The sequence below is a fragment of the Corythoichthys intestinalis genome, chromosome 7 (assembly GCF_030265065.1).
Source record: "Corythoichthys intestinalis isolate RoL2023-P3 chromosome 7, ASM3026506v1, whole genome shotgun sequence".
In the NCBI taxonomy this organism is placed as follows: domain Eukaryota; kingdom Metazoa; phylum Chordata; class Actinopteri; order Syngnathiformes; family Syngnathidae; genus Corythoichthys; species Corythoichthys intestinalis.
Window position 1 is genome coordinate 16,147,640 of NC_080401.1, and position 26,405 is coordinate 16,174,044.

General features: G+C 38.3%; 3 protein-coding genes across 9 annotated transcripts; 1 reads left to right on the forward strand and 2 right to left on the reverse strand.

Annotated features, from left to right (window-relative positions):
- On the reverse strand, nt 1-25,720 carry dnase2b (deoxyribonuclease II beta). 4 transcript variants are annotated; one of them, XM_057841009.1, is made up of 9 exons: nt 25,630-25,720; nt 25,368-25,410; nt 19,830-19,943; nt 13,615-13,666; nt 13,370-13,544; nt 13,043-13,121; nt 8,033-8,194; nt 6,881-7,078; nt 1-1,270 (listed from the first exon to the last, which is right to left on the reverse strand). In XM_057841009.1, exons 5-9 carry the CDS (start codon nt 13,481-13,483, stop codon nt 936-938), a joined length of 888 nt encoding a protein of 295 aa, XP_057696992.1. In that variant the 5' UTR covers nt 13,484-13,544; nt 13,615-13,666; nt 19,830-19,943; nt 25,368-25,410; nt 25,630-25,720; the 3' UTR covers nt 1-935. The 4 variants fall into 4 exon arrangements, with proteins under 4 accessions (XP_057696992.1, XP_057696990.1, XP_057696989.1 ...); XM_057841007.1 differs by lacking the exons at nt 19,830-19,943; nt 25,368-25,410; nt 25,630-25,720 and having other exon boundaries at nt 13,615-13,778; XM_057841006.1 differs by lacking the exons at nt 19,830-19,943; nt 25,368-25,410; nt 25,630-25,720 and having other exon boundaries at nt 13,370-13,766.
- On the forward strand, nt 15,350-20,033 carry uox (urate oxidase). The gene is made up of 8 exons (XM_057841010.1): nt 15,350-15,389; nt 15,708-15,920; nt 16,766-16,882; nt 18,599-18,677; nt 18,761-18,947; nt 19,055-19,178; nt 19,720-19,803; nt 19,878-20,033. The coding sequence occupies exons 1-8, from the start codon at nt 15,369-15,371 to the stop codon at nt 19,947-19,949; spliced, it is 897 nt and encodes a 298-aa protein (XP_057696993.1). The 5' UTR covers nt 15,350-15,368; the 3' UTR covers nt 19,950-20,033.
- Nucleotides 19,955-26,357, reverse strand: samd13 (sterile alpha motif domain containing 13). Of its 4 annotated transcripts, none has more exons than XM_057841011.1 (5): nt 26,197-26,357; nt 25,630-25,741; nt 25,368-25,410; nt 21,006-21,117; nt 19,955-20,914 (listed from the first exon to the last, which is right to left on the reverse strand). In XM_057841011.1, the coding sequence occupies exons 2-5, from the start codon at nt 25,655-25,657 to the stop codon at nt 20,771-20,773; spliced, it is 327 nt and encodes a 108-aa protein (XP_057696994.1). In that variant the 5' UTR covers nt 25,658-25,741; nt 26,197-26,357; the 3' UTR covers nt 19,955-20,770. The 4 variants fall into 4 exon arrangements, with proteins under 4 accessions (XP_057696994.1, XP_057696996.1, XP_057696995.1 ...); XM_057841013.1 differs by having other exon boundaries at nt 26,300-26,340; XM_057841012.1 differs by lacking the exon at nt 26,197-26,357 and adding an exon at nt 26,042-26,190.
- Between the last annotated feature and the right edge of the window lie 48 nt (nt 26,358-26,405).

The following is a 26,405-nucleotide window of genomic DNA, read 5'->3' on the forward strand; positions in this document are numbered from 1 at the left end:
CCCTTGTCTCGAAATGTTCTCTTAAGCCTGGCTACAATACCATTTTGTGACCAGTACTGACTGATATTGTGTCAGAAGTGATCATCTGAATACTGTTCTATGCATTGTACTCGTCGCGCAGGTGATATGGTGGTTTAAAGGTGTCTACAAATGTCCACGGTCCAAAACCAAAATGCCAAGTTGCACTGTTCTTCTGTCATTTTTTACCACACAACCTGGTATTCCTTATTGTCAATTTCTAAGTCTATCTTCAGCCAGCCTTTGAAACACATGTGATCATTTCTGGTTGACAAAAAGTATTTAAATAACAGTTTGGCAGCAAATTTAATTGAGTTGAGTGGCTTGTTGCACTGTTTGTGGGACAGTATGACTTTTCTGGAACTGCCCCAGGGTCAGACGCAACACTGTTGCTTCTTTCCTTGCTAGTAATTACTAATTAAATCAACAAGTCATGTGTTTTATTTATTCCGTAGAAAGATTTAATAGCCAAGCAATATTACTATGTTCACACTTTCTTAACGACAAGGCACTGGTAAATCTCTTTCAATGATTGTATATTTAATTTGGAGCTGTAAATGACACATAGGACTTTGGTTTTTGACTGGAGAGTTCTTTGTTAAAATTCCAAATTGCCAAAAACATGGCAAATGAGGTAAAAATAAAGTGACCGCAAAAGCAGAGGTGCTTCTGGCCAAAATAAAACAGGGAGGCTAACAAACACATAATGGAATAATAATGTTCACAACATTTTGTGAATTGTATTCATCCCATAAAAATCATTTTGGAAACTATCAATTAACTGAACAAATTAACAGTAGAAAAGTGATGATTTAATTAACTGATTCCTTGTTGAATTGATAATTCCTATAGGTGAACAATGAAATGGAGTCAAATGCCCATCCCTTTGTAGTAACAATACAAAAACAGTCTTTCTTTTAGCATCCAATGTACCAGTCCACTGACTGTCTGAAAGCCTTGTAAATCAAAGGGTTGTGTGAGCACAAAAGCCCGCCACCGCGCCACATTTGGGATACCTCCCTGTTCAGGTCCCCTAAGCAGGTCACTTTATTCTGAAACTCCCACGATGTGCACCATTTGGCGTGATCGTACTTAGAATTGAATGCGTCTGATTCAGGAAGATGAATCCTCTTGATGTTCATGACATGATTGGGCAGGGAGCAATTGGAAGGCAGTTCGTGTCCTTGTCTCTGCCAGGTCTCAGCCATCAAGTCCACATTCAGGACCTGAGCCACCCAGCCAGTGTAGATGTCTGGATGGAGGCAAGTCAGAAATTAATCACTTGTGGTTAAAATAATGAACTGTATGGCAATACATAATTCAATGAAGAGTGTTCAAACATTCATATTTCAATGAGGATAGTATGCAAACAATGACAGAAGGGGTAAAAATAAGAAAGTGAACCATCACATTTAATATTTTGTGATCCCCCCTTTGGCAGCAGTATCTTCAACCAGACGCTTCCTGTAGCGTCAGATCAGTCTGGCACATCGATAAGGACTAATTTTGGCCCATTTTTCTGTATAAAACTGCTGCAGTTTAGTCAGATTCCTGAGATGTCTGGCATGAATCACTGTCTTTAGGTCATGTCACAGCATCTCAATGGGGTTCAAGTCTGGACTTTGACTTGGCCACTCCAAGACGTGTATTTTGTTCTTCTGAATTGTCTTGTTGTACCATCCATCCTCTTTTTAGCTTCAACTGCCTGACACAGTGGTCTCCAAACTATTCCACATAGGGCCGCAGTGGGTGCAGGATTTCACTCCAACAAAACAAGAACACACCTTTTCACCAATCTGGTGTTTTATGAGTGTAATCAGTTGATTGCAGTCAGGTGCTGCTTGTTTTAGTACAAACCACATTGGTTAAAAGGTCTGTGCTTGATCGGTATGAACAAAAACCAGGACCCACAGCGGCCCTCGAGGACCGGTTTGGAAACCCTTGGTCTGACAGATGGCCTCAGGCTTTCCTGCAAAACATTCTGATAAACTTTTGAATTCATTCTTCCATTAATGATTGCAAGTTGTCCAGGCCCTGGGGTAGCAAAACAGCCCCAAATCATGATGCTCCCTCCACCATGATTCACAGTGGGATGAGCTGTAGCTGTTGGTGAGCTGTTCCATTTTTCCTCCACACATGACGTTGTATGTCACTCTGAAACAATTCAACTTTGGTTTCATCAGTGCACAAAATATTTTGCCAAAACATCTCTGGAGTGTCCAAGTGCCTTTTTGTGAACATAAAACGAGCAACTATGTTTTTTTTAGACCGCAGTGGCTTCCTCCGTGGAGTCCTCCTATGAACACCATTCTTGGCTAAAGTTTTACATACTGTATAGTTGATGTGTACACAGATATATTGGACTGTGCCAGTGATTTCTGTAAATATTTAGCAAACATTGTAGGGTTCTTTATTCTATTTTATTTTATTTTATTTTATTTTTTACTTCTATGAGTATTCTGCGCTGAACTATTGGCGTTATCTTTGGTGGACGGCCACTCCTTGGGAGAGAAGCAACAGTGCCAAACTCTCTTCATTTGTAGACAACTTCTCTGACTGTCGATTGATGAACATCTAGACTTTTAGAGATGGTTTTGTATCCATTCCCAGCTTTATACAGATCAACAATACTTGATCACAGGTCTTCACACAGCTCTTTTGACCCAGCCATGGTGCACATCAGACAATGCTTCTCATCAAGACAATTCTTACACGGTGTGTGTTTTATAGTGGGCAGGGCAGCTTTAAACCACTCATCAGTGATTGGGCACACACCTGATTTAAAATTGTTTGGTAAAAAATGGGTTTCAATTGCTGTTTAAGTCTCTTTAGGCAGAGGGCTCACTTACTTATTTTCCCATTTCTGTCATTGTTTGCATGCTATCCTCATTAAAATATGAAAACCTATAAATTTTTGTGTGGTTTTAGTTAAAGCAGAAACTGTTCTTTCATCTGTGTGATTTTGACAAAGCTCAGATCCTCATTTGATGGTGATTTTATGCAGAAATGTGAGAAATTCCAAAAGGTTCAGATACTTTTTCATACAACTGTATGAGTGAGTATTCTATAGACCTGCCCAATCAGAAGTGAATGTATTTTATATTCATTTGGTCCTGCCCCTTATCGAGTGGCAATGTTCAAAGAAAGCTGAGCAAAGCTTGGCATTTTGAGCTGAGCATCTGCTGCCAGCTTCTCTCCAAAAAGACCAAACCTGCCTCCTTGCCTGTCTTTCTTCCCAATGTTGGATGAGATTACCCTAACAGTATATTTGTTAGGGATGAGATTACCCTAACAGTATGTTTATTTGTTCACATATTATTCCACATATTTGCTCATTTTCCTTGGTTGATATATTTGGATAAGATATGAATGAGAGTTATCAGCTTCTTTCCTGTAGCATGGCCATCATTGGTGACAAGTTACTGTGGCCATGGTGCAGCTGTGCAGGGAATTTCAATTTTGGTGTGAGCCACACAGATGCCCTTACAGGTTTAATTCATGGACTGGAAGCGGCATAGAAGTAATAAATGGCGTATGGTTAAGGAACGTCAGGACCGAATTTTCTCAAAGATATGATGCCCGAGAGCCGAGGTCCAGGCCGGCCTGCTTTTAATTGTTCACGCATGACTAAATGTATCTAGCTTAGTTGTTTAGTGCTTTTGTTTTGCTGCTGTGTTGTGTGTCGTAATCTCCGATTCATTTAAGAGAATTAAAAAACCTGTTAAAAAAGAATCAACTTTGTCCTTCTTCAATTGCAATCAATTTTGAGGTGAAATCACTCTTCAAACAGGATTTTAAATTGGCCACATTGAGATGTCACACTGTGTTTTAATATGCTAGTACCCGCTCTCTTCTACTAATATCGTGAGTACTTACAAAGTAGGCAAGCTCAAGTCTGCCACTTCCTGTTTCTAAACTAAGCCCTATCAAGCATTCAGTATGTAAACAAAGCAGTATTTATCATACACAGTGGGGCAAACAAGTATTTAGTCAACCACTAATTGTGCAAGTTCTCCCACTTGAAAATATTAGAGAGGCCTGTAATTGTCAACATGGGCAAACTTCAACCATGAGAGACAGAATGTGGGAAAAAAAAACAGAAAATCACATTGTTTGATTTTTAAAGAATTTATTTGCAAATCATGGTGGAAAATAAGTATTTGGTCTATACCAAAAGGTCATCTTAATACTTAATTATGTACCCTTTGTTGGCAATAACGGAGGCCAAACGTTTTCTGTAACTCTTCACAAGCTTTTAACACAGTGTTGCTGGTATATTGGCCCATTCCTCCATGCAGATCTCTTCTAGAGCAGTGATGTTTTGGGGCTGTCGTTGGGCAACACGGACTTTCAACTCCCTCCTCACCCCGTGGCGTCAAAACGATAACAAGAACGGGGAGCAAAAATCCCAGAACCACACAGGGGGACCTAGTGAATGACCTACAGGGAGCTGGGATCACAGTAACAAAGGTTACTATCAGTAACACAATGTGCCGCCAGGGACTCAAATCCTGCACTGCCAGACGTGTCCCCCTGCTGAAGATAGTACACGTCCAGGCCTGTCTGCGGTTCGCTAGAGAGCATTTGGATGATCCAGAAGAGGACTGGGAGAATGTGTTATGGTCAGATGAAACCAAAATAGAACTTTTTGGTAGAAACACAGGTTTTCGTGTTTGGAGGAGAAAGAATACCGAATTGCATCCAAACCACACCATACCCACTGTGAAGCATGGGGGTGGGAACATCATGCTTTGGGGCTGTTTTTCTGCAAAGGGACCAGGACGACTGATCTGTATAAAGGAAAGAATGAATGAGGCTATGTATCGAGAGATTTTGAGTGAAAATCTCTTTCCATCAGCAAGGGCATTGAAGATGGGACATGGCTGGGTCTTTCAGCATGACAATGATCCCAAACACACAGCCAGGGCAACAAAGGAGTGGCTACGTAAGAAGCATTTCAAGGTCCTGGAGTGGCCTAGCCAGTCTCCGGATCTCAACCCCATAAAAAATCTGTGGAGGGAGTTGAGGGTCCGTGTTGCCCAACGACAGCCCCAAAACATCATTGCTCTAGAGGAGATCCGCATGGAGGAATGGGCCAAAATACCAGCAACAGTGCTTTGTGAAGCTTGTGAAGCGTTACAGAAAATGTTTGGCCTCCGTTATTGCCAACAAAGGGTATATAACAAAGTATTGAGATGAACTTTTGGTATTGACCAAATACTTATTTTCCACCATGATTTGCAAATAAATTCTTTTAAAATCAAACAATGTGATTTTCTGTTTTTTTCCCCACATTCTGTCTCTCATGGTTGAGGTTTAACCATGTTGACAATTACAGGCCTCCCTAATAATTTCAAGTGGGAGAACTTGCACAATTAGTGGTTGACTAAATACTTATTTGCCCCACTGTATATTTGTTATGGGTTACTACAATACTTGTGGTGCATGACCAGTTCATTATTTATTTATTTATTTTTAAATGTTCTATGGTTGCGATGCCTATGTTTGGACGACTGTTCCATGATGATGGTCGTGTGAGTATGTCAACTCTACGTGATTGAATATTTTATTTTCAGAGTAAGCATGATGTAACTGAAACAGCAATTCGTGCGCCGGCCATCATTCCGACAACCAAAGATGGCCACACTCACAATTTTGCTACTGACACACCCACTCCACTGATGGCCAATCAGAGCAGAGTTTAAATTTCAACAGGAAATATTCAAATTGGATCCCGTCAACCACATATTTATAAGAATCGAAGTGCTGCACAAACCAAGCAAAAAGGACGGTCATGGTTTCAGTTAGTTTGTGCCCTAGTGTGTTTTGTCCTTGTGATTGCTCATTGTTTTTGACCTGTTGTGGCCTGCTCCTTGTGTATCTACCAATCTGCTTCCTCTCATATCACGCACCTGTGCCTCATTGTTTTGTTACCCCTTGTCTGTGTATTTAAACACCCTGTTTTTATTCAGTCTTTGTTGCGACATCGTCTGTTTTGTCAATGTCAGTGTCTGAGCCCTGTGCATACCTGTGCCCTCTTTGATTCTCATCGTAAGTTGTTTTAATACATTATTTGTTAGCCTTGGTGTTTTTTGTCTTTTGTTTTCACTTTGTTTTTTGTCAGCTTCAATTAAAACATTTTTACACCACGCCAGTTTGCCTCGCCTTCGTTTGCCTGCATTTGGGTCAACCACCCGAGATCCCTGACAAAGAACTAAACTAAAATAGCTTGAGAAATGACATTCTGAGCTCCTTTAATGCAAATTGTGCAAACCTAGTAAAAAAGCCTAAAAATGTTATGAAAAATATTGTAAACAAAACTGCTCTAGAACACCTTTTGAAAAACAAAGGAAAATAGCCTTGGTAAAGAAACGATGGTAGACTTTTTTCAAAGCTTTTGAAATAATCACTATCAAAGTGATTTTTGTAACCCTAACTGGGGTTATTTTGAGATCTCCACATTCTGAGGTTTGAAGGGGGTCTTCCCATGACAATGTTTCAGCTTTTTCCCCATCTGTACGTTTGAATATTTACTAGTAACCTACACATCAAAATAGTCTGTATTGTCCTTAGCTGATTCCCATATTTTATTAGCTTTGAATTATCTTTACTCTGTTGGAACACCCGCGACATGCAACATCAACCATACTTTCAGACCCTGGGAAGTGCATTTTTAGAGTTCAGAATCATTATCAGTTTGCCTTTCAGATCATTTTAGTGATCATTGTATGTTTTCTGTCATTACATAGCGACTGGACAACTTTGACTACGTGAGTAGATATTCAGTGAACACAAAAAACATATGACTTGCAGCTACAGTTGCTTGATTTTAGTTTAGTGTGAAAAATCAAATATACCTTACCATCCACAAAACGTTCAGATTTGGCAAAAGTGAATAACATCTCTCCCTTCAGGGAGAAGAGTTGGTCCCTTCCTTTATCCAGAGGTGCTTCTGGCCTCTCGCCAGCACATAACTGGGCCAGCTGAGGCAGTTTGGTAGCAAATGGAGAGGGCACTGAACAATTGTAGAACCGTGGAAAAAGATATACAAGATGCTGTGCTGACATATGGGGAAAAAGAGATAACCAGCATTAGAAAATACATACGATGGAAATTTAGAATATGTTATATAAAAAGATAAGACTATGGGACCAAACAATGTTTGTGTGTAATGAAACAAAAAAATACTTAAGAATGTTGTACTTTACATCCTAAATGTTTATTTGTAATAGCGTACTATCTACAAGTTTATCAATATTAAAGTGGATGAGTACAGTACAAGTAATCATTGTGGCAGCAGCAATAATTATGGGTTAACAACAATTCCAATTGTAATAACAGTACTGAGGTAGCAAGAATAGTATCATAGTTATAGTTTTGTTAGTTTGCAATGAAGTTAGAAGTCACAGTAATAGTCAAAGTAACAGTGGTAAAATAACAAATTGCAAAGTTAGTCACATGCATGAAATAGTAATTGGAGTTGTAGTCATAGTAGTGGGATAAAGTAGTCATTGTAGGAATGGATGTGCCGTTAGTAATACAAGTATGTAAATTAAGAGGGAATAAAAGTAAATGTATCAGTAGAAAATGAAAAATGTGGACATCTTTGAACGTTTACAGGTTTAGATAGAAAATCCAACGTAGCGGCCGCCACAAAATAAAGAGCTTTTTAAGTTGAAAATTCTTGTAAATAAATGCGTAAATCCTGGAATTTCTATAGATATGAATGTAAACATTTCTTATATAGACGCAGCCCCCTAATTCTCATGAGAATCCAGAAATAGACCCATTATTTTGTAGTGTTAATTCTTCGAAAAAGAAGTAGCAGCAACCTATAGTAGTTGCATTACAAATAATATCGTAAAATAGACATAGTAAGAGGAATACACTAATGGGAAACTGTGATGCTATGTATTTGCACACAACTGAGTCAGTGTGTACGCATGGGTGTGTATTCCGTGTTTTCAGCATTATGTAAAAGTGATAACCTTCTGTTTGGAAAGGGTTCACTCACTGATACGATGGAATTGGTCATAGGGGAGGCTCACACAATAAGCAGTCTGGCCATTGACTTTGCCAGAGGATGGGTACAGATAACCCATCTCTGGGAATGAGGGAAAATGGGGAATGCTATGGGAAAGCCAGAATCCTTGCAAATGGTCAAATAGGAGCACTCCTGTTGGAACCAGAAAACAAACTCAGAATGTATAGTACAGTTGGCACAGATCACACTTACTAAAGGGTAATATAGAGTATGCCATTTACCTTGGTTTGTCTGCCTCTAAAAAGACTCTGTATTTAGTGTTTTGTCTGATAGACTTGGTGATTGTATTAATACCGTGTTGAGTGAATTGTCAGAGGCAATATGAATTTCAATTTAAAAAAAAAATACTGTATACGTACAGTTTTACTTATATATTTTTTTCAGCACATTTCAGACAGTCATTCCCAGTTTTTGCATCTGTCTAGTTGTCATACAGTAAGGTCCACACAGTTTGGGACATCAATAAAATTCTCATAATTTTGGTTCCCTTATATTTAATGACCATGTAACTGTTCACAAGAGCAAAAGGAAAAATTGCGTTTCAGAAAATAAAATCTGCTCATAATCAGGTTCAGAACATCTTCCATGTTAATGTGCACTTTGAACTTATTTTTGTTCATTTATGTAAGGCTACTTATTTATTTCCTTATAATTAAAAAAAAGTCAATGTTTGCTTTGTCTTCAAAATACATATATATATATATATATTTCACTGTGCATAAGGTAAGTTATTTGTACTTATTTTTCGTTTGTGTATCTTACTTATATCTTTATTATTAAAAAAAAGTAAATCATTTCATTATCTTCAATTTTAAAGTAGATCTTACAGTGCCTTGCAAAAGTATTTGGCCCCCTTGAATCTTGCAACCTTTCGCCACATTTCAGGCTTCAAACATAAAGATATGAAATGTATTTTTTTTTGTCAAGAATCAACAACAAGTGGGACACAATCGTGAAGTGGAACAACATTTATTGGATAATTTAAACTTTTTTAACAAATAAAAAACTGAAAAGTGGGGCGTGCAATATTATTCGGCCCCTTTACTTTCAGTGCAGCAAACTCACTCCAGAAGTTCAGTGAGGATCTCTGAATGATCCAATGTTGTCCTAAATGACCGATGATGATAAATAGAATCCACCTGTGTGTAATCAAGTCTCCGTATAAATGCACCTGCTCTGTGATAGTCTCAGGGTTCTGTTTAAAGTGCAGAGAGCATTATGAAAACCAAGGAACACACCAGGCAGGTCCGAGATACTGTTGTGGAGAAGTTTAAAGCCGAATTTGGATACAAAAAGATTTCCCAAGCTTTAAACATCTCAAGGAGCACTGTGCAAGCCATCATATTGAAATGGAAGGAGCATCAGACCACTGCAAATCTACCAAGACCCGGCCGTCCTTCCAAACTTTCTTCTCAAACAAGGAGAAAACTGATCAGAGATGCAGCCAAGAGGCCCATGATCACTCTGGATGAACTGCAGAGATCTACAGCTGAGGTGGGAGAGTCTGTCCATAGGACAACAATCAGTCGTACACTGCACAAATCTGGCCTTTATGGAAGAGTGGCAAGAAGAAAGCCATTTCTCAAAGATATCCATAAAAAGTCTCGTTTAAAGTTTGCCACAAGCCACCTGGGAGACTCACCAAACATGTGGAAGAAGGTGCTCTGGTCAGATGAAACCAAAATTGAACTTTTTGGCCACAATGCAAAACGATATGTTTGGCGTAAAAGCAACACAGCTCATCACCCTGAACACACCATCCACACTGTCAAACATGGTGGTGGCAGCATCATGGTTTGGGCCTGCTTTTCTTCAGCAGGGACAGGGAAGATGGTTCAAATTGACGGGAAGATGGATGCAGTCAAATACAGGAACATTCTGGAAGAAAACCTGTTGGTATCTGTACAAGACCTGAGACTGGGACGGAGATTTATCTTCCAACAGGACAATGATCCAAAACATAAAGCCAAATCTACAATGGAATGGTTCAAAAATAAACGTATCCAGGTGTTAGAATGGCCAAGTCAAAGTCCAGACCTGAATCCAATCGAGAATCTGTGGAAAGAGCTGAAGACTGCTGTTCACAAACACTCTCCATCCAACCTCACTGAGCTCGAGCTGTTTTGCAAGGAAGAATGGGCAAGAATGTCAGTCTCTCGATGTGCAAAACTGATAGAAACATACCCCAAGAGACTTGCAGCTGTAATTGGAGCAAAAGGTGGCGCTACAAAGTATTAACGCAAGGGGGCCGAATAATATTGCACGCCCCACTTTTCAGTTTTTTATTTGTTAAAGTTTAAATGATCCAATAAATTTTGTTCCACTTCACGATTGTGTCCCACTTGTTGTTGATTCTTGACAAAAAATTAAAATTTTATATCTTTATGTTTGAAGCCTGAAATGTGGCGAAAGGTTGCAAGGTTCAAGGGGGCCGAATACTTTTGCAAGGCACTGTATGTTCTTGAATAGTTAAAATTGAGGTTTTATTTTAGATTTGAGGAAATAAGGGGAAATAAAATTTAAATAGAATTTTGTAAATCAGTAAAAAAATACAATTTTGAATGGAAATCAGTTTCTCATTTATGCCTTGTTCCAGTGTAATGTAGTAGCCTAATGCATGTGTGAAACCTTTCATACATTCATTCATTTTCCGAGCCGCTTACCCTCACGAGGGTCATGTGGCGCTGGAGCCAATCCCAGCTAACTATGGTCAGTAGGCGGGGTACACCTTGAATCGGTTGCCAACCAATCGCAGGGCACAAGGAGACTAACAACCGTTCGCGCACACACTCAACACTTTAGAGTGTTTGATCAGCCTACCATGTATGTTTTTGGGATATGGGGGGAAACCAGACTACCCGGATAAAACCCACACAGGCACGGGGACTGGGAGAACATGCAAACTCCATACAGGAAGGCCGGAGCCCGGGATTGAACCCTTGATCTCAGAACTGTGAGGCGGACGTGTTAAGCACTGTGTGTGTAAAAACTGTTGGGTTTTATATTGTGTTATATTTATATCTGTACCAAAAGCAGTTTTTGCATTTCGGTGGTTTTATGAGGTTTACAAATTGTTTCAACTTTGCACCATTCACCTGATTCAGATCTTATTGTCATAACAGGAACACATTATGAGCCACCTCCAAAAGGCTCTTACCCCAATAGCAGGTGACTGTGTGCCAGATCTGGCCTCAGCTCGCCAGATCCGCATAGCAAACACACCCGCTTAACGTCAGTGCGCCAGATGCGACCCAGATCAGCACTATGACAGTCCAAATGATAGGTTACGCACTGTTCCGGGGTGGACCTTGCAGACAGGACGTGCTCAAACTCCCGCTTAACGTCACTGCGCCAGATACGGCCCGGATCATCACTAAGACAGTTTTGCCTTAATTGTCGCCTTGATTGCACAGATGGGTGAGCCTGGGACCAGGTGCCGCTGAACATCGTCAGCAGTTTACTTAAACCGGTCCTTGGCCTCACATCATTGCCAGATCAACAACTCACAAATAGGTATGTGACTTTCAGCTAACAAAGAATCTTATAATCCTGATACTGAGCTCATTTGTGTGTTTTCCCCCCTAGATCCTGTACTGCACTGGTGTCAAACTGACTCCAAAAACGAAGTGATTATTTCTGCCGTCAACACGTCACGGCAAAAAAAACAAAAAAACAATTCCCACCAGGCCAATAATATACCGATTGACTAATCAGAGCAGTTCACGGCAAAAGAAAAAAAACGCTTTGCGAGTTGCCGATTAAGGTAAAAATAACCACTGCCTAGTCTATTGAATCGTAGCAGCTAATTGGGGCAAAAAATAATCGATTCAACGCACCAGTAATAAAATGTCGGCTGCAAACGTAAATGTGCTTGGATTTAGGTTCCCACAGGCGAAAATAGTCCACGGAACCGTATTCTTTTACTGTTCCTCGATTAATTGCGCTCAGCCATTTATTTCTCCTTTTTTTTCTCACGTGGAAGAATGAAGAACTTCAAATGCGGCTCCGAACTCTTCCTTGTGTGACAACCCGCAACACAGCAACTTTTAGCCATTCCGACGGAAAAAAGACAGCAAATAAGACGAAAGCTCAATGCGTTTCTATTATTAAGTGACTCGTCTTTTACCCCATTGTCAATATGGCGACGCTTTGTTGTGGCTGGTGACGTCATTAAATGCCCGGATGTCCGACTGCCTCTATAGGATATAATGGGAACGGATTGGCTCCGGCGCTATTTTTTACCGGAGTCGGACCGGAACCGCAACGATCATGCATCTGGTGTACTTGGGCCCTAACGCTCCCTCTCATCATCAGTAAATTAGGTCCCGCGTTACCCCAGAACTTTAACAAATACAAAATGTTATTTACAGTCTAAAAATGGATCATCTTTAATGTTGAGTTGTTTGTTCCAATTAAAATATTTTGTGAAAAAACAATGTTATATTGTTATGTTGTTGTATGTTGCAATAATATGTTAACATTAATACAGTAAATGGCATGAAAAAGAAATGTCATTATTGCTTTTAATATTCAAATTTAATTTGCAATATAAACACATTACAGTATTATATATTGAACTAAATGGACTCCAAATTTAATACTGAAAACGGTTTCGATACAAATCTGGCCCAGATTGGGTAACGTGTGCGATATCCGGGCCATACATTTATGTCTGCTACTTTGAACCAGTTCTGGCCCAAAACTGGTTGCTGATCTGGCAAGTGATTCCTTACAGGGTTTGGGCCATTGTTCAAAAAGACACTGGGGCGGATCCGTTTTACGAAATTGGGCCGAAATTTGCAGTACATTTGGCCCATGTCCGATCCAGTTATATTTTGCTATCTGGGTAGTTACTGTGAAAAGTCTGTGTCGTTGAGATGTGGCAAAATTTAAATCTCCTCTTTGAGCATTTACATTTACCAACTATTTAGGAGCACTAACTCAAGATTTTCCCCTCTAATAACGATTAGACTACAGTACCTTTTGTGTGTCCATATCCTTTGATGTATTTGAGGAGTGGTGGTGAATCATTGTAGAGGACATAAACAGAGTTACTAGGCTGAGGAAAATAGAGCACATTTTAGGTGTCAAAGTATCAAGTTCATAATTCTGCTTAGCTTAGCATTTGCTTTCAAAATGACTTTGCTTGTCATCACTTTGTGTAATGAAATCAGGAAGTGTTGTTTATAGCTCTTTATAGCAGAAGCTATACAGTTCCCTGTTAGAAAGAAATATAATTTCCTCTAAACTCTGAATGCTTCCTCAGTGTATTATGCAGGAGCATGAGGGAATAAAGAAGATGCTCACCTTATAAATGGCTTTGTCGTATAGCTGATTGAGGGTGTTTCCAATTGCTCCTTGACTGGTGTTAACCATGAATTTACTAAATTGCCAGGTTCCTATGGAGGGGTCCAGGTACATGTAATCCACCCCACTACCCACCTCACCGATCTTGTATTTTGGCAGCTTGTAGATGATGAACCTGCAACACATGACAGACCAAATCTCCCAAAAAGTAAACTCCTGGTTGATGACAAAGTAAATCACCTCACCAGTCGACAGGCTGGCCATCTTCATTCTGACAGGAAATAGCAGCATCAGAAACTGTGAGGGTCAAAAGCACAAAAATACTTGCTGTGCCCATTCTGACCTTTTTGATATCTATAGCTAAGTGAGTAAAAAATTAGCTTAACTCCTCTTAACCAATGACTGATGAGTAAATAATTTGTAAGTGGTCACTGCACAGCTACAAATGCAAAAAAAAAAAAAAAAAAAAAAAAGGAAGTGATGTGATACACTCCCATGATAGGGGTTTGGCTGACTGTTGTTTACAAGTCTTTATACCTGTGGAAGACCAAAGCTGCCAAAATAAATATAAATAAATAAATAAATAAATAAAAGTGAAAATAAAACCGACTATGAATACAAAATAAGAAATAAGATTTAAAGGGGAAAAAATGGAAATAAATACATGAAAAATAAAAATGAATATAAAAACAAAGATAAAAAATGAACTCATTGGCTGTCCTTGACAGCGCTAGATGTCTAATTAATTTTGACTTATTTATAATTATAACAAATATTAAATAAAAAAACAATAACAATTAATAATTTGCAAAAGAATATAGTAATAACTGCTAATATTTAGGGTTTTTTATTACTAAAAATAGTTACTTATCCTATAAAGGGTTAAAAGTGTTACCGTAATTTTCGGAGCATAAGCCCCACTTGACTAAAAGCCGCAACCCACCAAATTTGACACGAAAACGGTATTTGATCAAATGAACCCCATGAAGCTTTGAACCAATTGGCTACAAAGCTTCATTTCTTCAAGAAGCTTCATTTGGCCCTCGCTGCTCCCTTGAGGGAGACAATCAACCTCTGATGCCACTTGCTGTCAACAATGTTGTCGTCCAACATGCCTCCTACCATGCATTGCAGCGCTACAGATGCAAATTACATTTAAAATTCGTGTTCTGTGCTAATTATTTCTTCCAAAGTTTCAAAGGAAAGCTGTTCTGAGGAGAGGATTCTTTGCAGCATTGTTTTTGTCGAGCTCTTGAGTAGAGAATAAGCAGACAGTGCGAGACAAAACCTCAGGTTTGAAGGTTAAACGACCATCTTTGTGGGCAACAGTGAATTTGTGTGGAGAAACATGGTGGCTTTCAATACCATAATTTTCAAACTATAAACAGCTATTTTCCCCTGCTTTGAGCCCTGCGGCTTACAGTTCAGTGTGGCTCATTTATGAATTTTTAGAGGCTAATGAGCTTGATGTCTTTGGGTGTAAATATCCCACAACACTATGTAAATACTTGTGGCTTATAGTTCAATGTGGTTCACATGTGAAGGAATACATTTAAAGTTGGTGGTTGCGGCTTATTGCGATGTGCCCCTTTCAGGGCAAAATTTATGTTAGTTGTTCTTTCACTGAGCTTTCCTAGTCCTGGGATCAACCCTGCCACTTCCATCATTGTTGTTTTAGCAGCAGAAGAACCAATGATGTGCCAGTCAAAATACCCCACACACGCACACATTGTCTAACTAAGTATTTGTCGATTTTGCACTGGCACACAGGTGTTTGCAAAATCAGCCCAAAATCGGCAAAAATAAATAAATAAATAAATACACAAGACAGTGCATTCAAGTAATATTTGAATGACAACTTCATTTGATTAAGAAACTCTCCAATGGCCAAGGGCAATGGGAGAACCTCCCTCTCTGTAAAACCTCCTTTACCTGTCAAACCACCTTATACTGCTGCAAGCAAAACATTGGTGGAGCATCAGCAAAGGAGAAGAAAGAAATGGCGACTACTTCTGCTCAGGTAAACAGGATCACAACTATCCCACAAGAACAGCCAACTTTCAGCCCAGCATTGGTATTTTAAGAGATTCTTCACATTATGGTGTATGATGCCTGCCTTTGTAGGTATACTACCTGGTGTCGTGATTTGGCATTAGCATTAGGCTACTGAGAGCCAGTTCAAGATGCATCAAAAGTTCTACCTTTAAAATGAGAATAAGCAAAGACATATTTCAATTCTATTACATTATCTGTGAGTGAGTAAGTGAGTGAGTATGTGTGCGTACCAGGAGGAAAAAGATTGATCATTTGCATGTAAGATTTCATTCACATGTGTCAGAATGTTGAATTTGTGCGGACGGGCTACGGCAAGAACACGGTGAAGGTGTTGTGCATCAGGAGACAGTCGGGCCACCATGACATCATGGAGATAAAAGCGGACGTGGAGCTCACTCTTAAATCACACAAGGGTTATCTCACTGGAGAAAACTCGGACATCATCCCTACCGACACCATCAAGAATACCGTGTATGCCTTGGCAAAACTCAAGGGGGTAGGTTGTACGAACACCACAATGATCAACAGACAATTATGGCGTAATGCATCCAAATAAAGCCTCTCCACCTAGATCATATCAAACTGATTTTTTTTTTTTTTTTTTTTTTTTTTAAACTTTATGACTTATTATATTAATTTTAATTTATATTTTATATTTAATAATGATGTATTATTCATTACTCAGTATATTAGAAACCCCTTAACTCTGAAGGTTTAATGTTGCACTTCAAAACAAACGATAATTCATAGTAAACATATGTAGAGCTGATTTTGTTGAAATCATATTAGTCCCTAAAAAAAATACATACATTATGGCTTTTAAAACTTTGTAGGGAGACAAATTGATTATTGTCACTCACTCAAACTAACCAGTTAGAAAGTGCACTATATCGAGAATGGCTTCTTTGCCATTATTCTCAAGTGTGTAATACACAGTCATTTTTAAAATTTATTTCCGCCATAAGGAATTCCTGGAAATATACAAAAATGACTCTAAAATGGCCACGTTAACCAAAAATAGTGGACCTTCTGCCATTTGGGCTTAGTTTCTTAACTTTTTTTGTAGGTCTACAAAATTGGGCATAAAATGCAAATTTCAGATTGAAACATGAAACCAGCGTTGGGGAGTGTTTTTTTTTTTGGGGGGGGGGGGGGCGGGGGGGGCGGGGTAATTTTAAAAACTATTTCCGGTACCCTTCTGTAATAATACTGGATGGTACTACAAAATATTTCGAGAGAGTTAAACAGGACATCATAGCATTTAATAGTAAATTGTTTTTCAGTGGGGAATTGTAAATTTCAGTTTGTGAACTCCTACCTCACATTGTCTTTGGTGTTCAGGTGAAGACCATCGAGCACTTTTCTTTGGCTCTTTGTCACCATTTCCTGACCTCTTTCAACCATGTGGTGAGCGTTAAAGTTTACATGGAGGAGGCACCATGGAAAAGGTTGGAGAAGGTAATAGACAAAAAAAGGTATCCTAAAATTAGTCAGTTTGTGTTTTTGAAGAGATTCTTGAATAGAGACTTTTAAAAATACCGTGTATGTTTAGTACAGGATTAACCAAAACAGACTGTAAATTCATGAATTGGAGAAGATCTAGACAACGGATTTTGTAATGGCTTTTTGTACATTTTTTTTAATATAAGTAAAAATTTTAGGTTTATATTAATGTATTTACATTGACAACAGACAAGTTATTTTACCTAAATATTACACTTAAAGAAGTATGGTTTTCCAAATAATTACAGTGTTTCAAACATTCATACAGCTTTAATCGTTAACAGAAATTTATGCAGAATTAAAGCTGGAAAAGCTTGAAAAATGAAAACGAAAATGTTAGGTTACAATGACCATCTAATGTGCAAATTTACATAAATTTCAACCTTGTTTAGATGTGCTTGAGACAGTTTTTATACTAACCCTAATCCACTGAGACAGAGGTGATATGTATTACCCAAAATAGCTATCAGAATTGCGCTGTAATATTCAAATCTCTCTGGTGGTCCAAATTGCTACCGAATAAGGGCATAGGTTTGCATAGGAACGATAGGGACATAACTCTACCAACTTTTTAGGATGCTCAAATTGTCCCCACCAACTTTTAACCTTATTTGCATTATACAATGAGTTCAGTTCTATAGGTCATTTAGGTTGTCTTCCCATATGTTATAAGGATAGAATGGGCCCTACCATTATTAAGTGAAATGTTATGAAGTGTTCAGACTTACATTTACCCCTTTTCACTTGCTGAATGTGCCAATGCATTTTTTTCCACAAATGCACATTTGATTGACTGATGACTTGTACAACATGTCGACAACATGCCGCCTTCTCCACCTCCTTTGAAGAGGAGTGATTTTAGAAGTTTTTTTTTTCCAGCCAGCAGTAGCAGCAACCACTGTAAGTCATGTTAAAAGATGTCAATATTGCGGAGGTGGGGAACACACGACAAATTTTGCTACTGAAAGTCTGGCTGTGCTTGTGGACAAAAACAGTAGTGTTTTACCTGAAGAAAGGCTTCTTCTTCTTCTTTTTTGTTGTTGTTATTCCCCGACAAAGTTTTTTCAGTTATATTTAATTTCTTTATTTAGACGGTCAATGTTGAGTGGTCTTTGGACAAATGTTTTTTTTTTTTTGCATTCTGGATTGTTGGGATTATTAAAAAAAATGTGTATGTTAATATATTTCATGGTCAAATATTGCAATTTAAATTTGCTGATAAAATCCAGACATTTATTCTGGAAGTTTTCGAAATGTTTCCTTAGTCATTTTTGAAAACCAAAGTTTGAATGGAACGATTTATCACCTGAACTAATACACATTAAAAGTTAGTATAAGTCAATAGATATTTATTTTGGATTGATCATTTCAGCCCATCAATTAACTAGGTTCATATTAGCGAGAAAGGCAGCCCACCTGACCCTCGTTCATCTAATCAGTTTGGTTTTATTAATGTTCCGTCCCCAGCAAAAAGCGTACATGCAATTTATGCTGTTATATGGTCCCTGCCAATGTTGAGCCCAAACCTATGCCCTTGTTACAGAGTATACTATTTATATCAACCAAGCCGGATCCCATCCAGGTGGACTTTGGCCAAAGGGCGAGGTACACCCTGGATGTTTTCATCTCATGAACGTGCAACTAATACACTTGTATTTTGTTTTAATTCAGAATGGGGAGGAACATGCCCATGCCTTTATTTACAGCCCTGAAAGCAGTCGCTTCTGTGATGTGGAACAACATCTCAACAGTAGTGCAATCAAATTTTGGGGGGATTTCCTATTTTTGTGGTTGTTACTCTGCATACCCACTGTCTCATTATCCTTAACTCAGGCATCCCTGTGGTCTGCGGTGGACTCAAGGACATGAAGGTGCTGAAAACCACTCAGTCTGGTTTTGTTGGATTTCTCAAAGACCGCTTCACCACGCTGCAAGAGGCCACGGACAGGTGTTTCTGTACCACTGTGTATGCCAGATGGCGCTACAACAAAGTTGAAGATGTCAATTTTGATGCCGCATGGTAATGATTTGTTCCCATTAGTCCATACCACGCTACAAATTGTGCATTCAGTAGTCACTAAAATGCTGCAGTATAGTTAAACTAAAATAGGCATTTTTTTCTGATAGGAAATGCATCAAAGATACGATTATCGAGAAGTTTGCGGGACCATTTAAACATGGAGACTTCTCACCCTCTGTCCAGAAGACCCTTCATGATACACAGGTTTTAATCCTCATTAGGGCTCCTGAGGTAAGGGAAGATTTTAAAACTTAATCAAAATATTATACAGTGATTCAAAAAGAATGCGCCGAAATAATCATGTAATAGATCATAAATATTTAAAAAATAAAATAAAATAAAAAAAGTTACAAAACTCTAGCTTGGACACATGTTCAATATCCACAACAAATAAAATACACTGGACTATAAATCGCAGGATTCAAAATTAGGGAAAAAAGTAGCGGCTTATAGTCCGAAAATTACGTAACTTCAAGTTTTCAAATCAAGTGCTCAAAGGTGGCCATCATCGGCACTTGAAATACATGAAGTAATACTTGAAGTAATGTTCAACACATTTGCCAGTTTTTTTTGTTTTTCATTTTTGACATATCGCGTGATTTAGATACATCTTTTTGAATCAACCTGTATATTAAAGATTTTAAACCATCTTTTCTAAATGTTAGTTAGAATTAAAATACATTTATAATGATGAATTACCACCTGTTTATAATCATGCTGCCAGATTAACAGGACATTTTAACACTTTTAATGTGCAATGTCCGATTTACAGGTGGATGAAATCGAGATAATCATGCCCAACATCCATTACTGCACCATCGACATGACAAAAATCGGCATTGAGAACAAGGATGAAGTACATTAAATTATATATCTACGTACTGTATTGTGAGATTATTTGTTGAGCAAATCAATTTTGTTTTTTCCCAGGTTCTTCTTCCCCTTGACAGCCCCTCAGGAAACATCACAGCAACAGTGCGCAGGAAGCAAGCAAAGCTGTGAAAACGAGCAGAAATATGGAATAATGACATCGCTGATGTCCATACAGCACATAAATTTTAGCAGCAACAACCAATAAACAGGTGTTGTTCTTTGGTGAGAAAAAGAGCACCATTTATTGCAAGTTTTTAAAATATTAAAACTCCAGTGTTGCACAAGATCAATTACCACACACAGACATACACCTGATTAGTCGTCTTTGCAACCAAGTTGAAGCACCACAGGTAGTAGAGACATCATAATTAAACACACATTTCATTTTCAAAGAACCAAGCAAGACCTTTTGAGTTATGCTTGAGGTATCTAAAAATCCCATAATACTTTCCAGCCAAGTAGCAATGCATGGACTCAGTTGTGCAATGCCGAGCATACACATGACTTTTTCAAATTCAACAGCACCGAATCAGTACTTTCTGCCATTTCAAAGTGTCCCATCATATATACTGCAATCTTATGTACAAATACAATTTTTAAAACCATCAGTGGTTCATGACGAACAGACAAACACAAATATAACACAATTCATACACACAAATCACACTTCTGGAATAACATCTTCAATAAGATCTGTCTTAAATAAAAAGACAACAAATACAAAACAAAATACAAATTTGAAGCAGCAGAAATAAGAACAGCTAAAAAGGTAAACAGCTCATTAGACCCCATATGTGCCACCAATGTTTGGAGTCCACACTTCCAAAAACATGTTCAAACTCATCCTGTTTTAAGGTGCCATGCAGTCAGAGGAGTCTCTGCCAACGGACAGCTGGTCGAGGGTTGTAGATTGTCACTGAGGCATAGAGTAGCGAAAGCCTGATGACGTGCTAACAAGCGTCGCTCTTTAGGTGCTGGGTTTGCAGTGGCTTCACATGATACTCGTAGATCTTCAGAGCCGGGCCCAGCTTTATCGACAGGCCCGTTAGCACGTCATTACGTGTCATCAGGAGCAGTGACTTGCCATCGATTTCCTGTCGAGAAGTGAAGAGATGTTACTGCCATTGTCACCCAAGTAGCAGTAGTTGTCTTCAAGTTGAAACGGGGGTGGGCGGGATGTCCAACCTGATCTTGGAATGCTGTGGCTTGCTCCTCAAACCCTGTAGCTTTAAAGTAATTGACGACGTCAGCAACCGCCCAGTTGGCTGGATCTGGAAGCTGGCCATTCTCCACTGGGCTACAGAGAGATTATACTCTTCGTTACAAGATTCTGGCTTTCGTCAGAGCATCCGGTGTTCTTTGAGGGTAGTATACCCTTATGCTAATATACAGCCCTTTTCCACACATTAAATGATGCTCAAAGCACTTAATAATTAGGGGTGCACAATATCCATTTTTTGACCAATACTGATACGAGAACTGATGATATACTGTATATAATTTTATAACCCTAACCAGAATTTTCATGATGACATGCACATTATTATATTGTACAAATCAAAGACAAGAACAGTTTTGACTTCAAATAAAGTGCCCATATTTATTTTTTCAAATAAATATAATATGAGTCAATCACAATCAATCAGTCAATATCATTGACGATGTGTTTCACTGAACAATGAGCACTGAACTAAAACAAACATAAACCAAACAGTGTACTATTGACGCTATAAGAATGGGCGGTTTCTGCTTTGTCAGCAGATAAAACATTTGGTGCAACAGGAGCTGTACTTTTGTGGTCTTGGCTTGACTTTCTCAACCTGGCAATTATAGGACAGCAAGCCTATCAATAACCAAAAGGCCTCTCAAGAACTTGTAAACATAACACTAAAATGCAAACATTTGCTCATTGCTACAGTAAGGTTTATCACTCAGTGATGGAAAAATACGGCCTCTTGAATGGTAACAAAAGTTTGCGCACTGGCAAAACAGTAGTGGAAACAAATGCACACATCCCAATCCACCGACACCGTGCCATAAATAATATATATTATCGGGCCTATTAATGTTATCGGATCTTTTGGGATGATGTCATCATTCTTATTATCGGACCGATAATTATCATGCACCTCTATTAATAATACTCATAATAAAAAAGTTGTGCGCTTAGCACGTGCGGGGTACGTACACTGGATTGTAGAGCTGGGAATCTTTGGGCACCTAACGATTCGATTACGATTACGATTCAGAGGCTCCGATTTGATTATAAAACGATTATTGATGCACCCCCCTCCTTTTTTTTTTTGTTTTTTTTTAATGTTTTGTACATTAGTTCCAAAATTGTTCAAAAATCCTCTCAGGCTAAACCAAACTACTATTTCAGTATCAAGTTAACATATAACAGTAAACAAATATACAAAAATAACAGTAAATTAAAAAACTCCAGTCCCCATTCTGTATCAGCACCTTTAAACTACATTCAATTAATTTAAAGTTGTGAATCAACTTTTACAGTTGTTAAAATTGCTCCTGTTATTCCATAATTTCCCTTCTGTCTACTTTTGTCAAAGTTCTAAAACTATTTCATCACTTAAAGATAGATTAAAGACAAGATTCTGCTGATTTAGGAGTATTTTAAACAAAAAGTTAATTAGGTTCGCTACAACAGACCCTTCTAGTGAGGTCTACTGCTTTAAGATGGCGGCTATTTACTTACGCCGGAAAGTCTGTCATGTCGCATCTTTGTTCAATAATACATGTTCTAACACCGACGTCGTCTGTCATTTTGTATTTAGTTCTACATATATATGTGATATCTACTGTAGCCGTATGTTTGTAGCAATTAGCAACTGGGCATTGTTTGTAGCGGCTGTCAGCCGCAGTCAGGTATGATTGTTTTTTTTTTTATCTAGCGGCATGAGTTGAACATTATATTTACTCTCGGTCCGCTCCTCATTACGTCCCAAAGACTGCGCTGACTGTGTTTTACTTCCGCTTTACCTGGTATAATTCAATAATCGGAATTTGGGTATTTGTGAATCGTTCTCGAATCTTCCACTGCCGAATCGCGAATAATCTAAGAATCGGAAATTTCGCACACCTCTACTGGATTGCATTTGATAAAGTTGTGTGGACACCAACTATTTCCCTATTAAAATGCTGATTTATGGAATATTTATTTCCTCATGTTAAATATGACGTTTACCGAATGCAATGACAATCATCAAATGGTTTGAAAGAAAAAAACCCCAATACATTTAATGTGTGGAAAAGCACTATATGCCAATCTGACAGAACACTGGGTTTAATCGCGTGATTGCCCACAGTTATTTATGTCGTATTTCGCGGTCCCTTGCAGTAGGAATTTGAAAAAAAAAAATGTATCAGGCCGCAGTGGACTGTACAATTGCCCACATAGCAAGAGTTAACCTTCTGTCACGGTAAATCTTCTCCCAATTATGAAAAACGATCAAACTCAATGTACAATACGATGGTACTTGCTACACGCTCCCACGATGCAACACGAGAAAGGTCAACAATGACGACACGAAAGATCCTCCTATACGGCTGCATAATCAAATCATTCTTGTTTGGAACCCGCAATCAGAAGCTTGCACCTCTGCTCTCCAGATTCGCTGTCGCCGTCAAAATGCGAGGCTAACCCATAACACAATTGTCGCGGATTGCTATCACAGCTTCTCCAGAACACATTGCGACCTAAACAGCAATGGCGATTTACATCAAAATAAGGTTTTTAATGACATATTAAACTGCGAATTATTTTCAAAGGTAGTATATTATATATGAGTTACTAACATTAAAACAAAGAATACAGACCCAACATGTCAATTTAGTTGGCGTTCCCTTTAATAGTTTTACATATAAGTCACTCATGAGTATGAGTCGTGCCCCCTGCCAAACGATTAAAAAAACAAACAAACTGTGACTTACAGTCAGAAAAATATGATATTTATAAGTATAACAAATAATATAAGAATACAACAGTGATTAATATTTAAAAAAAATATAATAATAATTATGAATTTATTATTTAAAGCAAAACTTGTTAGCGTTTCAGTTTTGGTTGATTTTAGCGACGCCGGTGGACAAACGCTGTAGTGTTTTGCCTTAAGGAAGACTGCGTTTCCCATGAGGATCAGTGCACACTTGCACAGTGTCGTAAAATCATCAATCGGTCAAAAACCAATCTCCCGGATGCCTGCAGATGGATTAAACAACATTTCTGCTTCCAGCGGGTGTGTGAAGGATGAATCGTAATAAGGTAATGAATACAGTTGCGGCTAAACAATAGCATATGACGGTTAACAACCGTGTGGCTGAGAGGGCTTACCCCCCTAACCCACCCGACCTCGTCAGCGCCTCACGTCAGCGAGTTAGCCGGGCTAATGTTTATTCTGTATATCCTAGTAGCCTCTCTTTTTTTCCTCCTCAGACAAAACTTTTTGTCTCTTTTGTTGCTCTGCCATTGTTGCAAAATCCGCGCGAAAGTGACGTATGCCGTAAAGCAGTCAGCAAATTTGTAGCTTTTTTTTGTGCGTGTGGCAGCCACCTTTCTCAAAATTAATTAGTTTCGGGGAAAGCGATAACGATCCCCTCAAGATATAAAAGAGGTGTCATTCAGCTAGTTGTCAGTCGACATATTATCATATATCATATGTTATGAAAATATTTTATAATGGTTGAAAAGTTACATAGTGTTGCTTTAAGTTTTTTTTTTTTTTAATGACTAAAAAGTCACATACTCTACAGTCCACTATAGTGACCAATGTCACTGGAAGAGTTTTCAATACATCTGTAGAAAAAAGGTCACCCAAAATGACTCCATCTTGAATTTAGGCTAGTTTTATGGCGTCATATTGATGATTTAGAAATGCCCCCATTTTGTGCAAGTGTACCATTGACACTATAAGAATGGGCGGTTTCTTCCTCCATATACAGTCCATTGAATTTTAACAACTTTTTGTGTGTGTTTTTTTTTTACCAGTATTGATAAATTTCAGTATCTTGAGAAGAAATCTCATTTCATTTGCACACCCTAATCTGGTTTCCAGCCAATCACCGGGCATAGACAAACAACCTTTCGAACTCCAAATCGCCAGCTATGGACAAAGTGTTTTAGTTTTATGAAAGTTTTTTTTTCTGATGTCAGAGGAAACTGGAGTAGCCACAGAATACTCTGGCAGGCAGGTGCAGGGGGAACTGCATAATGGAAGGTTCTGTTTTAAACTCTTGATGTAAGTGAATTCAAAACCATTCAATTATGATCACAAATAATCAAAAACGTTGTTTGAATGTAATACTGTTGTGAATTGATTAGCATTATTTAATAATGTCTATTTGGCATTCATGTTATTTTAAATACTTTTGGAAATTACTTACAAGTTATTCAGCACTTGACTAGTTTATTTCTCCCCCAATTAATGCTTATAAACAAGTAATTATCTTCGGTAAAAATGCACTCTTTATTGAGTACAGTTTTTGGTTACATTACTCATCCATCTAACTCTTTGTAATCTGAGACTGTACCTTTTGGTGTCAAGAGAACCATTTGCCTTGTCTTCCATGACGGCTGAAATAAAAAAACAATTGGGATCCATTATGACACATCACTACACAAATAATATTCTCTAAACCTTTACATTCATTCATAAAAATCTCAAATCACACACTTGGTTGTCACAAAACAGCAAGTCCAGCTAAATCCTTTTAGCTACTATTATGCAATTACATACACTGCCTGAAGGGTAAGTACTAGGCATCACCATAAAAACGAATGTTGTCTACTTACAGTCAGTAAAGTTGCAATTAATTTTCATTTGATTGTTTTTCTTGTCGATCTTAATGAATTGCTGGCCGGTAAAACATCCTTCTTGTTATAGTCTTGCAACGACTAGATGATTCTGCCGGGGGAAAATGACAGGAAACCAGTGTTAAAGATGACAAATGTCAAACTAAAGAGAGACACACAACGTGCACGAGGAAATGGATCAGGAATAGTAGAACAAAGCTTCTATCTCAGTAACTAACGACGGAACAAGATGTGCAGTGTGAAAATGACGCCTCTAAACTCACATTTCAAAATCATAGTTGAGATAAAAAACAAAAACAAAATAGGGTCAACACAAACCCTAGCGCAACCCGACTGGTGTCAACTAACTTTAATAGCAAAATTCAACGTGCCCCAACAGCAAAACACTTACATTAAATAGAAAGCGAAAATAAAATACTGTAGCTCCCTTTTGGTATTTATCAAGCTAACATGGACAGTTAGCTGGCTTTGCTAATACAAAATCGAACACATTTTGAATGACTCTTCTTCTTCTCAACAACGCGTCGTCCAAGTTAAACAACTTACGTATGACGACAAAAAGTTCCCGACTTCCCGAAATGCTCTACTAGTAAAAAAATGGAAGATGCTCATTTGATGAAATCAAAAATTAATCAAAGCCAACTAGCACCTTAACGTCATAGCTTCCCTTTCACACGTCACCGAAGAATCATGGGAAGTGAAGTTTATTTCATTCATTTTTGCATCCAAGGAAATAGAATCATGCTTTTCATTTA